Source organism: Salvelinus namaycush, chromosome 4 (genome assembly GCF_016432855.1).
Source record: "Salvelinus namaycush isolate Seneca chromosome 4, SaNama_1.0, whole genome shotgun sequence".
NCBI classification, from domain to species: domain Eukaryota; kingdom Metazoa; phylum Chordata; class Actinopteri; order Salmoniformes; family Salmonidae; genus Salvelinus; species Salvelinus namaycush.
The window spans coordinates 57,367,259-57,381,610 of record NC_052310.1 but is presented as its reverse complement, the minus strand read 5'-3'; the positions used below and the strand labels follow the sequence as shown (position 1 = coordinate 57,381,610).

Sequence of the window (14,352 nt, the reverse complement as noted above, 5' to 3'; positions counted from 1 at the left end):
TCTTTTAACCATACCACGTGGTTAAACTCTGAGACTATCGATACCGACAGAATAAGAACAAGTCTTTGATATTAATTACTAGTCTGCAGCTAGGAATTCGGTATCATTGAACGCGAAGAACGACAACCACCGAAACATCCATTCTACAACAACACAAATGAATGTCACTCTGAACTATCCACTCTAACCACGACAGAGAGCGAGAGAGAGAGAGAGAGAGAGAGAGAGAGAGAGAGAGGATGGAATCTCTCCAACAGAAACTAACTTTTCAACAGCGATCAAGACGACACACGGAGCGTAAATATATATATTGATTGGAATTGTTCCCGAATGAGTGAGCGTTCATGTGCAAAGGATTAGTATTTCAATTGTTATAATTATCAACTTTGTAGTGTCTCATCTCAGTTGACCCCCACTTCCATGTTTGTCCACCAAGCCGCGATACCGGTTTAGCCCACTAGGACACATTCTCCTATCATTTCTTGTAACCATATTTACTTTGTTTGTTTGTTTATGCATTTCTGTGAATTACGTAGTTAGTAATAAATAAATTATTTAAGACAATTGATGTATGGATGACTCATAGTGAAGACTGGGTTCGTGCAGATAACCATCAATTTACGACGTTTGGAATGAGACTAACGTGAGGTAAAATAAATAATTAATTAATCAGAAGACTATTGATCAGATATGAAAATATCTGAAAGGTTATATTGGGAAATTATAACTTTGTAATCTGAATATTTTCCATGGTGCCCCGACTTCCTAGTTAATTACAGTTACATGTTTAATCAGTTTGATCGTGTAATACTAATTACAGAGAATCTTTGATAAAAACTAAGTCTTCAATTTAATTATAGTAAAGACACGACAGGACACTCAAAGTAAAACACATGGGGTGCTTTTAGTAACAATGGAACATCTACACTGCATGACTACTGGAATGATTACACAATGGGTTAATTGGTAAGAGTACATACCAAATCAAAAGTTTAATATAAGGACATTTGTGTTATAAAATCACACACATGGTTTACTCTCAAGTCTAGCCTGATTGTTTCTAGCCCAAAGAGTTATGCAATGCCTACTCAATATGACAGCTGTGTGTTATATATTTTGCAGGGTTAACTTTGCTGCTCTACCCCATTAACCTCACAAATGCCTTGAGTAATCACACATTTTGATATGGCTGTATTGCTCTATTCCACAGTTTTTTTTATTACTTTTCCTGTTGAAAAACTTGGGCATTCAAGGATTCTGATGGTGCCCTCTGATGTCATCAGCCTCCCCCTTACTTGAGGAACAATACAGGAGCAATAGAGAACAAACTAGAAAAGTGTCAACTGAAAAATTGTTACCTGAACCCAAATGAATGAAACCCTTATCGAACAACCTTAGACATTTCAATATGGCGTACCAACAAATATATACAGTTATCTTTCAAATCAATCTTTACCCACATCATAGGAAACTTAAAGATTAACTGCTATCTGTATTTCACTATCATAACACAGTCTTTATGGGAAGCAGCTTTGGTGATGGAGTGAGTCTCTGCAGGTGAAGCAATTTAGGTAAAGTACCTCAGACCATGGACACATCATGATTGTTCCATCAACACCTCAGCCATTTTAGTTACACAAGCCCAGTTCAATCTCTGTTTATTTCAATAGCCTCAGAGCAACTGAAACCAATACTCGTTGATCAGCCAACTCTTAAATCTTCACAAGCAGTACTAAAAACTCAGTGGTTATTTCAATCTGCTTTAAAAGTACAGCAGCACATTTCCTTTTCCTTCTTGCTCTTTTTCCTTGTACCTGGTATTGGGAACACTTTTTTGCCTTCTTTCTGCTCATACTGCCTCACAACCTAGCTTTCACACTCCAATGAGCAACACTGTTAAAAAGAAATTGAGAAGGCCCAACACCACTCAGCATTAATTGCTATTCGTTCACTGTCCTGTACCAACTCCGGCTAGACCTTCAATCCAATCCATTGTAATGAGGTGAGATCTATCTATGCTACAATCATAAAATTGTTCCTGTATCTTCTTGTAAGTAACTCCTTCTTGTAAGTAAATGTATTGTTCATTATCGGGGGGTTTACTTGATTTAATTGAGTAGTGGTTTTTATGAGTTCATGATGTTTAGAAAACCAATGTGATAAAAGGTGCAAAACTTCAACGAAAAGGTAGGCTTTTATTTTATGCAGAAGCTATTATATAATTAATTCAGCTTTGGCAACAGAATGTCAGAGAGGTCATGAGGACAGGCATATCTGCACTTTGATGAGTTCTACTAGTATGTGAAGAGAATGGAGAGTCTTCCACACACGACATACACATTGTCATATGACAAAATCTCCTAGGATTAACTATAATAACCTTTGGAGCACAATTCAAGGCACAATACCTTCTCAACCATTGGACACTTCCTCCTGCTTATAGTGTTGCCACAATGGTTGTGCAAACACTGTTGTCCATGCATATTAGATGCAAATATCTGTTGTCACACATGAGATGTGTCAAATGCATTCAACATCCATTATTCTGCCTGAGAGTTTATGGGGCCTCTGTCATGTTCAAAGAACATGATTGGCATTTGACAGGTGCCAAATAGAGTCTTAAATAGATAATTGGATAATTGTGCTTCTGTCAAATATGGTCATTGTAATTTCTGTCAAAAAATGTATGTTTCCGATGATTATATCCTAATCTGAATTTAAATTGTTAAAAGGTGTCATGTGACTTAATAGTGGGCGGCAGGTAGCCTAGCTGTTAAGAGCGTTGGGCCAGTAACCAAAAGGTTGCTGGTTTGAATCCCTGAGCCGACTAGCAAGGCACTTAACCCTAATTGCTCCTGTAAATCGCTCTGGATAAGAGTGTCTGCTAAATGACTAAAATGTTAAACTTGATGCCATGGTTGTAGATTTCTGCATCTCCTCCATATCTGTTGCCAAGTGAATAGTGATGCTTCAGGGACATTAATTATACTAATATTATGTGCAGTGTATTTTAAGCAAGCTTTCAAAACTTCCGAAAATATCCTTTGAAAGTGAACATCAACATTGATTTTAACAACTCAAGTCGAAAAAATCCCTTGGTATAATTTGTATCACAACTGTTACACCTCATAGTCAGCGTAAATTAAATAACTAATCTTGACACTGGCTGGAAAGTTCAATTATGAAATTAACATATTTATTATGCTATGCAGTATGAAAAAACCTGACATGACAGCTTGTCAGGCAACTGTCTGCCAAGATCATGTGGTGGAAATTGCTGAGGAAAGCCTTTTAGGGAACTTCCTAAGAGGAGGATATGTAAACAGGAATTTGTTCACCTGTCAGTTGTCAATCTTGTTCAACATTCATTCATGTCTGTCTGTATATCAATTACCATCTTGTGTCAACAACGTACCAGTGACGAAGATCTAATATTCTATAATATTATCATTTTGTCTGAGGTTATTTAATTCAGACAGAAGCAGTCCCTGTCAACTCCAGGTGAAATATCAATATACAGTTGAAGTCGGAAGTTTACATACACTTATGTCATTAAAACTAGTTTTTCAACCACTCCACAAATTTCTTGTTGCCAAACTATAGTTTTGGCAAGTTGTTTAGGACATCTACTTTGTGCATGACACGAGTAATCTTTCCAACAATTATTTACAGACAGATTATTTCACTTACAATTCACTGTATCACAATTCCAGTGGTCAGAAGTTTACATACACTAAGTTGACTGTGCCTTTAAACAGCTTGGAAAATTCCAGAAAATGATGTCATGGCTTTAGAAGCTCCTGATAGACTAACTGACATCATTTGAGTCAATTGGAGGTGTACCTGTGGATGTATTTCAAGGCTTACCTTCAAACTCAGTGCATCTTTGCTTGACATCAAAATCAATAGAAATCAACCAAGACCTCAGAAAGAAATTGTAGACCTCCACAAGTCTGGTTCATCCTTGGGAGCAATTTCCAAACACCTGAAGGTCTCACATTCATCTGTACAAACAATAGTATGCAAGTATAAACACCTTGGGACCACACAGGCGTCATACCACTCAGGAAGGAGACGCGTTCTGTCTCCTAGAGATGAACGTACTCTGGTGCGAAAAGTGCAAGTCAATCCCAGAACAACAGCAAAGGACCTTGTGAAGATGCTGGAGGAAACAGGTACAAAAGTATCTATATCCACAGTAAAACTAGTCCTATATGGACATAATCTGAAAGGCCGCTCAGCAAGGAAGAAGCCACTGCTCCAAAACCGCCATAAAAAAGCCAGACTACGGTTTGCAACTGCACATGGGGACAAAGATCGTACTTTTTGGAGAAATGTCCTCTGGTCTGATGAAACAAAAATATAACTGTTTGGCCATAATGACCATCGTTATGTTTGGAGGAAAAAGGGGGAGGCTTGCAAGCCGAAGAACACCATCACAACTGAAGCACGGGGGTGGCAGCATCATGTTGTGGGGGTGCTTTGCTGCAGGAGGGACTGGTGCACTTCACAAAATAGATGGCATCATGAGGAAAGAAAATGATGTGGATATATTGAAGCAACATCTCAAGACATCAGTCAGGAAGTTAAAGCTTGGTCGCAAATGGGTCTTCCAAATGGACAATGACCCCAAGCATACGTCCAAAGTTGTGGCAAAATGGCTTAAGGACAACAAAGTCAAAGTATTGGAGTGGCCATCACAAAGCCCTGACCTCAAACCTATAGAAAATGTGTGGGCAGAACTGAAAAAGCGTGTGCTAGCAAGGAGGCCTACAAACCTGACTCAGTTACATCAGCTCTGTCAGGAGGAATGGGCCAAAATTCACCCAACTTATTGTGGGAAGCTTGTGGAAGGCTAGCTGAAACGTTTGACCCAAGTTCAACAATTTAAAAGCAATGCTACCAAATACTAATTGAGTGTATGTAAACTTCTGAACCACTGGGAATGTGATGAAATAAATAAATGCTGAAATATATCATTCTCTCTACTATTATTCTGACATTTCACATTCTTACTATATGTATCTCATTTGACAAATAGAGTGCCTTTTGGGTAGTGTAATTTCGTCAGAAATAACTATTTATTTCTTCTTATTTTAACATTCTATCATAAAGAGCACGTTTTCAACTTCATAACAAACATGTTTTCCCATCTCAAGAAGTTAAATTAAGAAAATGACTATAACAGCGAGAAATAAAGTGACAGGGTTGACAGTACCCTATCTACATTTGGGTAACAGGGTTGACGTGTTATGCTCGACACACTCTGTTTTCAACCAAAAAACATAATATTATTTCCCCAAAAAGTAGAACCAGCTCATCTGCTTTTACACGGTGATTGGATTATTATGTTTAATGTTTCTTTATGACAAATGTAAATTAAGCAGTAATCACAATAAATAAGTAAAACATCTTTAGTGTCACGTATTCTCCCTCTCTGGTCTCTAGGTCACCAGACTGCTGATTATTATGCACACCTGTCACCATTGTCACGCGCACCAGCGCTTATTGACACTCACCTGGACTCCATCACCTCCTTGATTACCTGTCCTATTTATGTCACTCCCTTTGGTTCCTTCCCCAGGCGTTATTGTTTCTGTATCTGGTTCATGTCTGTGTGCTGTTAGTGTTTCTTATTTTGTATTATGATCCGTTTATTTATTAAATATTCACTCCCTGTACTTGCTTCCCGACTCTCAGTGCATATCGGTACATTTAGAAATTACTTTCCCAAAGCAACAAATTAACTAGGGCATTACAATGATGCTGAAAACATGGGAAACTCTTGGGGTTAAGTGGGCTAAAACTTTAGTCCTAGAAGTTGGACGAAAATTACTTGTGACATGCCAAAATTGGGATTTTCTGAGAAAACACATTTATTTTAACAAAAACACACTGCTATTGAAATGTTTTACATGGTTTAGACTAGTTAGAGCATGTGATGCAGCTGTTAAATTTAGTGTTTTATCAAAACGTACACAATGTCTGAAGGACATAAAAGGCAATCTATTGATGGAACGACCCATGTGTCTAATTAGCAACATGTATTTGCTTTATGACTCCCAAGTATTTTTACTGAATGGTATCATTTTTGTCCAACAAACCACTAGACTTATTTCACAATGTCTCATGGGCAAGGACCGCGTAGAACTTCTGAAGTTGAAGTATGAATTCCAAACATCTCTGGACACATGTCTCGGAGGTGGAAGAGTTGCGGATGTTAAGGTCACCTGTGTGGTATGTCTATAAATGGTATGTCTATCAAACTGCCTCCAATCATCGGAGTGCACAACAATGTCAGTAGCAGAGCAATGTTATAAGACACTAACTGACTTTGAAAGGCTGTGTGAAAGTCACTCAAACGATTGATGCCCCCTTGCCCCTTTCAGACTTTAATAGACAGAAGAATGAGGGTAGTGATTATTGTTACCTAGTGACTGCCTAGTTTTTCAACTCCTGTAACCTATCATTGATTAATGCTAGCGAAGTGTACTTCTGTAATTGCCAGTGAAAGCAGCTCCTGAAAATATTAATTTGACCTATTTTGAGTTCAGTGAAGTACTTTTCATTGACTTTAACTTATGGGACTTTTACATGCTAATTGAAGACACAACATAACCCAGCAATGACTATTGTTAAAAAAATACAATTCATCAGATAGTAGAATTCCCTATTGGAATTAGCATCTATGTGTGCTATCCACAGCTAAAGTAGATATTGCCACCTACTTTAAACCCTATTTGCACAAGCTGAGTAGACTTAAAGTATGAAAAACTGTCAAGCTTTGCTTTGATGTTGATGTCATTCCTCTATCCATGCTCCGGGTGTGGATTTCTGCTATCAAATATTAGGTGGTGCAAACGCAGATCTTGTGAGTCATTGGTTTGAGTTGTTTCTTAAATGACGGACGCCTAGCATCAACCTGAAAAAGAGGACATCTTTGGCAGTGTGCACATTGACATATGGGTGATTCCTCACAAAACTAGAACAGAACAAGACCATGATTTTGGAGATTTTCACTAAATGTAATCCATTGAAGGGTCCTTTGGAGGGAGGGTTGTTGATATATACTGAACAAAAATATAAACGTAACATGCAATATACAGTTTATATAAGGAAATCAGTCAATTTAAATTAATTAATTAGGCCCTAATCTATGGATTTCACATGACTGGGCAGGAGCATTATAGACCAGGCCTGGGAGGGCACCGGGCCACCCACTTGGGAGCCAGGCTCACCAAGTAGTTTCGTGAGAAATCACCCATTTATCATGGGATGCTGCAGTAATGCAATGTTATTCATACAACTAATATGATATTGATATCGTATTGAAAAAATGCAACTGACATCGATATAGATGTTCCATATCGGTGCCGATCCCTAGTGAAAAGGACGTCCTAAAATGGACACCACATTGTTGAAAAATGTAACTCCCTAACAGGGTTGGGAAGTAACGGATTACATGTTACCAGCAAAAACATTGTAATCAGATTACAGATATCTTTGAAAAACTAGATGATTACTTTGAGGATTACTTTTAAATTCCGTTTGTGAGAAAAATAATCTGAAACTTCTCTATTCCCTTAATTACATTCAAATAAGCATTGAAAAAGGCACAAGTTTAAGTTTGTTCCACCTGAGCGACTCTGACCACAAGTCAGAGACCACTATGATGACACACCAAATGTGTTTGATGGATCGCGGGAAAAGAGCAGGAATAGGCTTTTGTAGGCTACAGTCCAAGCTATGTCTTCCAATGGTGTGACTGCTGTCGGCATCCAAAGATGATCCAACTTGAATAAACACTTAGAGGTAAGGATGACAGCAGTGGTGTAGTCTACAGGCGATACGGAAATCACTTATTATTGATATCTATATAGCGCATTGATGTGAATCACACTGCTGCTCTCTCATTTAGCTGTTTGCGCCTTACGGATTGTGGTTGTTGTGGATGGCTGTTCAAAAATCTAAATCTGTATTTGAACCCAATAATGTTTGAATTCAAGAAGCTTAAGCTTCCTATCAATCATTGTTTTTGAAACCAGTGGACAGCCAGTGAAAAATGCACTCTTGCAACAGCTGCACAGTGCGGATCCCAGCCTATGGAATAAAAGTGGGGCTTTTATTGCTCAATATAATTCATGCTGATAGTTGTTTTTAATCCATAGGCCTAATGGACAGATGGTCAAACTCGCACATTTGAACTCGCACACTTAAATTGGCAATCTGTAGTATCTACATCCATTTTTTGGTTTTATTTATATATCTCCATTGATTCTTGAAGAATATAACTTAGAAATGTCTCATGAGCTTAGTTCAACTGTCCATAAGAACCCACACTCCATAAGAACCCAAAATATAAGCTTGTTTTTCTCCAATGTTTGTAAACATTGTAAATGTAAACAAACACTGTATAGCCTCATAACATGGTTAAAACTATAATGTTGATATCATGGATGGTCAGTCCTTGCATCCATAGCTCTGTCTATTAATCTGAGAGGTTACATTTCTCCAGGCCCATCCCTCAGCTTTTTACCAAAACAGAGGCGGGGCGACCGTTTCTTTTTTTTTCATCTGTGGATTTGACCTTTAAACAGTTTCATATTATCAAGATATAAAAGTGTCACCAACAAAAAGTTCAACAACAGGCCTATAGCAAATGCAGCATATGGCATTCATTTTTCACATGTAAATAGCACTTTCAGTAGTGCTCAAATGAGCGCAGCATTTATTTTTCAACTCAAATCAAGGAGCCCAATCAGTCCTCCATGACAACAAAATCATAAACAACAGAGTAGGGCTGGCTAATAAGTCATTCGTTTTGGGGTTATGCTCAGCTAAAACATTTTGACTAATCTATACTTCCATATTTCCAAGTCCTATTCTTGAAGATCAAGGGGTATAACATTTACTGGAATGACTGGAATTCTGATAGACTTTGGTTTTTAATGTAAAGATACAATTTAATTAGTTAGAAGAAGGCTACATAACCAACACATAAATTAAAATTTAACATCCATATATGGCCAGCTATGTAAACTTTAACATTGATGTATCCTGTAATATATGTGGTTCAATTGGTAAAATGTTTGTCTTCTTCTAATGCCTCTTAAGGGGAAAGTAATCTAAAAGTAACTGAATGTAATCAGATTAAATGACTGAGTTTGGGTAATCCAAAAATTGCATGACTGATTACAATTTTGGACAGGTAACTAGTAACTAACAGATTACATTTAGAAAGTAACCTACCCAACCCTGCTCCCTAACAGAAATGGAAGCCTCTTCAACAGTCTTCACAGGCAGTCTCCACAGTCTTCACATGCTGTGTATGTGTTTAAATACAGATATGTCATCCCATTCTGCTCAGAACACACACTATAGCTCTCTACATTGAAGTGGCATTCCATTGACAACACGTCGTAAATATTATTTTGTCAAGGAATTGTCAAATGGACCGGTCCTCAAAGTGTCAGGTTTCAAGTCCTGAAATGTCTCATGTCATACCTTAGCTGTTGACAGGACAAAATTAAGCAGTGTTGTGAGGTCCTGTAAAACTTTAGTGACTCATCTTTATATTCTCTCAGTTGAAAATATAGGTATATTATTGACATACTGGGATCAAACTTATAACACAATAATACTTTAACTTATAGCTTTCACATATGAGTGAATCACCATCATGTCCCTCAATGACTTTTTGAGCAATTAGCAGATAATTGATGCCATGACAGTTGCTACCATTAGAATACAAGAGGTGCTATAATTATATTGCGGTTGTTAATTACTTACCATATTGATGGCGCCTCAGTCCCACTTATCTCCAGAAAGTCGTATCTGTCTTCCAGCTGGAAATCACTAAAGACCAGGGCGATGGTGTCACCTGGTTCAGCCAGAATACTCCATGTGCAGTCTGCATTATTCTCATACTCTGAAGGGAAATGTGAACTTGATATCGTCCCTGTTGTTCCCCTCAATGTCCCACCGCAAGCTCCTTCGGCTAAAGGAAGAAAATAAGTAAGACAAAATTGCATTACTGACTGGGTCACAACTTGCTCTTAGAAAATAAATCCGTCTCGACTGAGTCCTGACTCTTTCAATTGTTACTGCTCCTACTGAGTGGATGAATATTCACTTGTGGGAGATAAAGGTTTGGCAGCTAAGATTGGCATCGCTCCTGAGACAAGATTGGCAAATGTGTAAAATAAATGTTGTTTGTCGTTGCAGGTTGCAAGTTTTACAACAAAAACAGTGACAATTGGAAGCTATGGCCTTGTGACCTTTCAAAGACCTCTAAAACCTACAATTTGATACTTCAGGTTACAGGATCTAGGACAATCCAGGATCACTACATCTTAATGACACACTAGGTCAACAGAAATAAATGACGATCCAGGATCAATACTGCTTAATAGTGATCCAGTAAGAACACAGATAAATGATGATCCAGGATCAACACAACTAAATGACAATCCAGGATCAATACCGCTAAATGACGATCCAGGATCAACATTGCTAAATGATTATCCAGGCACAACACAACTAAATAACAATCCAGGATCAACACAGCTAAATGATGATCCAGGATCAACACACCTAAATGACGATCCAAGATCAACACAGCTAAATGATGATCCAGGATCAAATCAAACTTTATTTGTCACATGCGCTGAGTACAACATGTGTAGACCTACCGTGAAATGCTTACTTACAAGCCCTTAACCAACAATCCAGTTCAAGAAAGAGTTTAGAAAATATTTACAAAATAAACTAAAGTAAAAAATTATAAAAAGTAACACAATAAAATAACAATAAAGAGGCTATATACAGGGGGTACCAGTATCGAGTCAATGTGCAGGGGTACAGGTTAGTCGAGGTAATTTGTACATGTAGGTAGGGATGAAGTGACTATGCATAGATCATAAACAGTGATTAACAGCAGTGTAAAAAACAAGTGGGGGGGGGGGTCAATATAAATAATCTGGTGGCCATTTGATTAATTGTTCAGCAGTCTTATGGCTTGGGTGTAGAAGCTGTTAAGGAGCCTTTTGGTCCTAGACTTGATGCTCCGGTACCGCTTGCAGTGCGGTAGCAGAGAAAACAGTCTATAACTTGGGTGACTGGAGTCTTTGACCATTTTTGGGGACTTCCTCTGTCACCGCCTAGTATATAAGTCCTGGATGGCAGGAAGCTTGGCCCCAGTGATGTACTGGCCAGATGCCGAGCAGTTACCATACCAGGTGGTGATGCAACCGGTCAGGATGCTATTCGATGGTGCAGCTGTAGAACCCTGGGACTAATATGTAAATACTGATATTCTTGCCCCCCACTACAAACTTAAAATGTAGTGTCTTACCTCGACAAAATGGTGCTGGAAAGTCCCATGATGCTCCAGTACCTGGACTCACAATACAAGTGAGTGCAGCATGTCCCTCCAGTATATATCCCATGAGACAACTGTAACGGATCTTGTCTCCCATGTTGTACCTTGTTCCATGAATTACTCCTTTTGGTATCAACCCTGGATTTCCACATGTGTGACTTGGTAGCACTGAAAAACAAACCGTATAGATTAATAAGCTCAATTCATTTCCATGGCAGGCCCAAGTGCTATTCTATTGTCATGTCACCAAGATCACTTCAGGTCCTCATCACCCACAAGTGCCCCTCTGTTCTCAGTCAGAACAGAGGAGTCACATCCATCTTCTCAAAGACAATTTGTACACAACTCCTTTCTCATCAGGTCGAAATAAACACATTTTATTCAGCAACGCCTTTCCACGTGTTTAAACATTTTAGAAAGGTAGTTCAATTATATCATATTATTGTAAAGTTCCTTTAGTCAGTTATTGTTCTATGGTGAAATGTACTTTTTTGCCATTTTATTTACACAAAGCTTAAATTTAGTCTCTAGAGAACTAGGATGTTGTAACAAGAAAGAGGTTAATTAATTGAAGAAACATTTAAACATGCATAACTAAAACATCATCCTTTGTTAATTTTGACAAAACATTGCCTGTCTTATCAAATAAAAATGTATCTACTTTGGCACTGCCCAACAGATACCAGAAATAAGACAGTTTTTCTGATCTTTAAGACACATTCCAAAACCTTAACTTCCAGGGTTCATGTCAAAGAGCATTGCTACATCCTGTAAACTCCTAACTAACTGTGTCAAAAGATTAACTAGTGTGAAATATATCTGTGACATTTGGGGGTCTCTATTTTTTTCAAGGGACCTCCTATGTGTTTTTTATGGGCCTAATAGTAAAGATGTCATTTCACATATTTTTTTATTACCTTTTAATTTGGCATGAACACAACCAGCCTAGGTACCAGTCTGCATCACAAAATAAGGGGGATGCAATTTTATGATGCAATTCCAGATAGAATTCTGATGCTTTATGGCGCAAAAATGTACGTACACTACATGACTAAAAGTATGTGGACACCTGCTCGTCGAACATCTCATTCCAAAATCATGGGCATTAATATGGAGTTGGTCCCCCCTTTGCTGCTATAACAGCCTCCACTCTTCTGGTAAGGCTTTCCACTAGATGTTGGAACATTGCTGAGGGGACTTGCTTCCATTCAGACACAAGAGCATTAGTGAGGTTGGGCACTGATGTTGGGAAATTAGGCCTGGCTCGCAGTCGGTGTTCCAATTCATCCCAAAGGTGATAGATGGGGTTGAGGTCAGGGCTCTGTGCAGGCCAGTCAAGTTCTTCCACACCGATCTCGACAAATCATTTCTGTATGGACCTGTCATGCTGAAACAGGAACAGGCCTTCCGCAAACTGTTGCCACAAAGTTTGAAGCACAGAATCATCTAGAATTTCATTGTATGCTGTAGCATTAAGATGTCCCTTCACTGGAACTAATGGGCCTAGCCAGAATCATGAACAACAACCACAGACCAATATTCCTTCTCCACCAAACTTTACAGTTGGCACTATGCATTCGGGTAGGTAGCGTTCTCCTGGCACCCTCCAAACCCAGATTTGTCCATCGGACTGCCAGATGGTGAAGCTTGATTCATCACTCCGGAGAACGCGCTTCCACATCTCCAGAGTCCAATGGTGGCGAGCTTTACACCACTCCAGCCAACGCTTGGCATTGCGCATGGTGAGCTTAGGCTTGTGTGCGGCTGCTCGGCCATGGAAACCCATTTCATGCAGCTCCCAACGAACAGTTATTGTGCTGACATTGCTTCCATGCACAGTTTGGAACTCGGTAGTGAGTCTTGCAACCGAGGACAGACTATTTTTATGCGCTACGCGCTTCAGCACTCGGTGGACTTATGTGGGTGACCACTTCGTGGCTGAGCCGATATTGCTCCTAGACGTTTCCACGTCACAATAGCAGCACCTACAGTTGACCTTGGCAGATCTAGTAGGGCAAACATTTTACGAACTGACTTGCTGGAAAGGTGGCATCCTATGATGGTGCCCCGTTGAAAGTCACTGAGCTCTTCAGTAAGGCCATTTTACTGCTAATGTTTGTCAAAAAAAATGTTTTAACTTTATTTTACCTTTATTTAACTAGGCAAGTCATTTAAGAACAAATTCTTATTTTCAATGACGGCCTAGGAACAGTGAGTTAACTGCCTTGTTCAGGGGCAGAGTGACAGATTATTACCTCGATTTTATATACCTGTAAGGAACGGGTGTGGCTAAAACAGTCGAATGCACTGATTTGAAGGGCTGTCCACATACTTTTGTATATATATTGTATATAATACAGTATAGTCACTATTCACAATTTCACAACCGTGGGGGAAAACACGGGATTCTCATAGATCGCAAGCAAAAAAGTCTCCATTTATGTTGCTTAGGAGTGCATTTCACACTACTTTTGGATTATAATTGGATCGTAAGGCTCGTATGAATGGCCTGCTTAATAATATAATGTTTGTGTAATCGTCGCCAATCAACTGCATTATACTTAAAAAACATTCAACATCAACCAGTAAAATGCTCTTTGGCTAGCTTTGCTACCAGCCTATGTCAATGAGAGTTAGCATTCTAGCTAACAACTACTGTATCCAAAAACGATGGCTTTCTGCAGTTGTTTTCCTCCAAGGTGGGCGTGGTTTAGGGGACTACTTCATGACCTGAACAGCGACTCAGAGTATACTATATATCAGCTTAATCTCAAAGCTAGGTGGACTGTGCTTCAAGTTTACAAGATGTTAAATTTTTTCCCTCATTTCATGTAAGGCACCAATAAAACTGTCATGGATATTCCAGCTAAATTGAAATACATGTTTAACTAGGCAAGTCAGTTAAGAACAAATTCTTACTTACAATGACAGCCTAGGAACAGTGGGTTAACTGCCTTGTTCAGGGGCAGAAC

The 14,352-nt window shown here is 38.8% G+C and overlaps 1 protein-coding gene across 1 annotated transcript in view; it reads right to left on the bottom strand.

Annotated features, from left to right (window-relative positions):
• The window catches only part of LOC120045932 (CUB and sushi domain-containing protein 1-like), a 346,822-nt gene that overhangs the window by 203,226 nt on the left and 129,244 nt on the right, over positions 1 to 14,352 (bottom strand). The window contains exons 4-5 of the mRNA XM_038990858.1: positions 11,354 to 11,548; positions 9,790 to 9,997 (exon numbers count right to left, since the gene is read on the bottom strand). Coding sequence (XP_038846786.1) covers positions 9,790 to 9,997; positions 11,354 to 11,548 — 403 coding nt within the window. The remainder of the gene's footprint in view (positions 1 to 9,789; positions 9,998 to 11,353; positions 11,549 to 14,352) is intronic.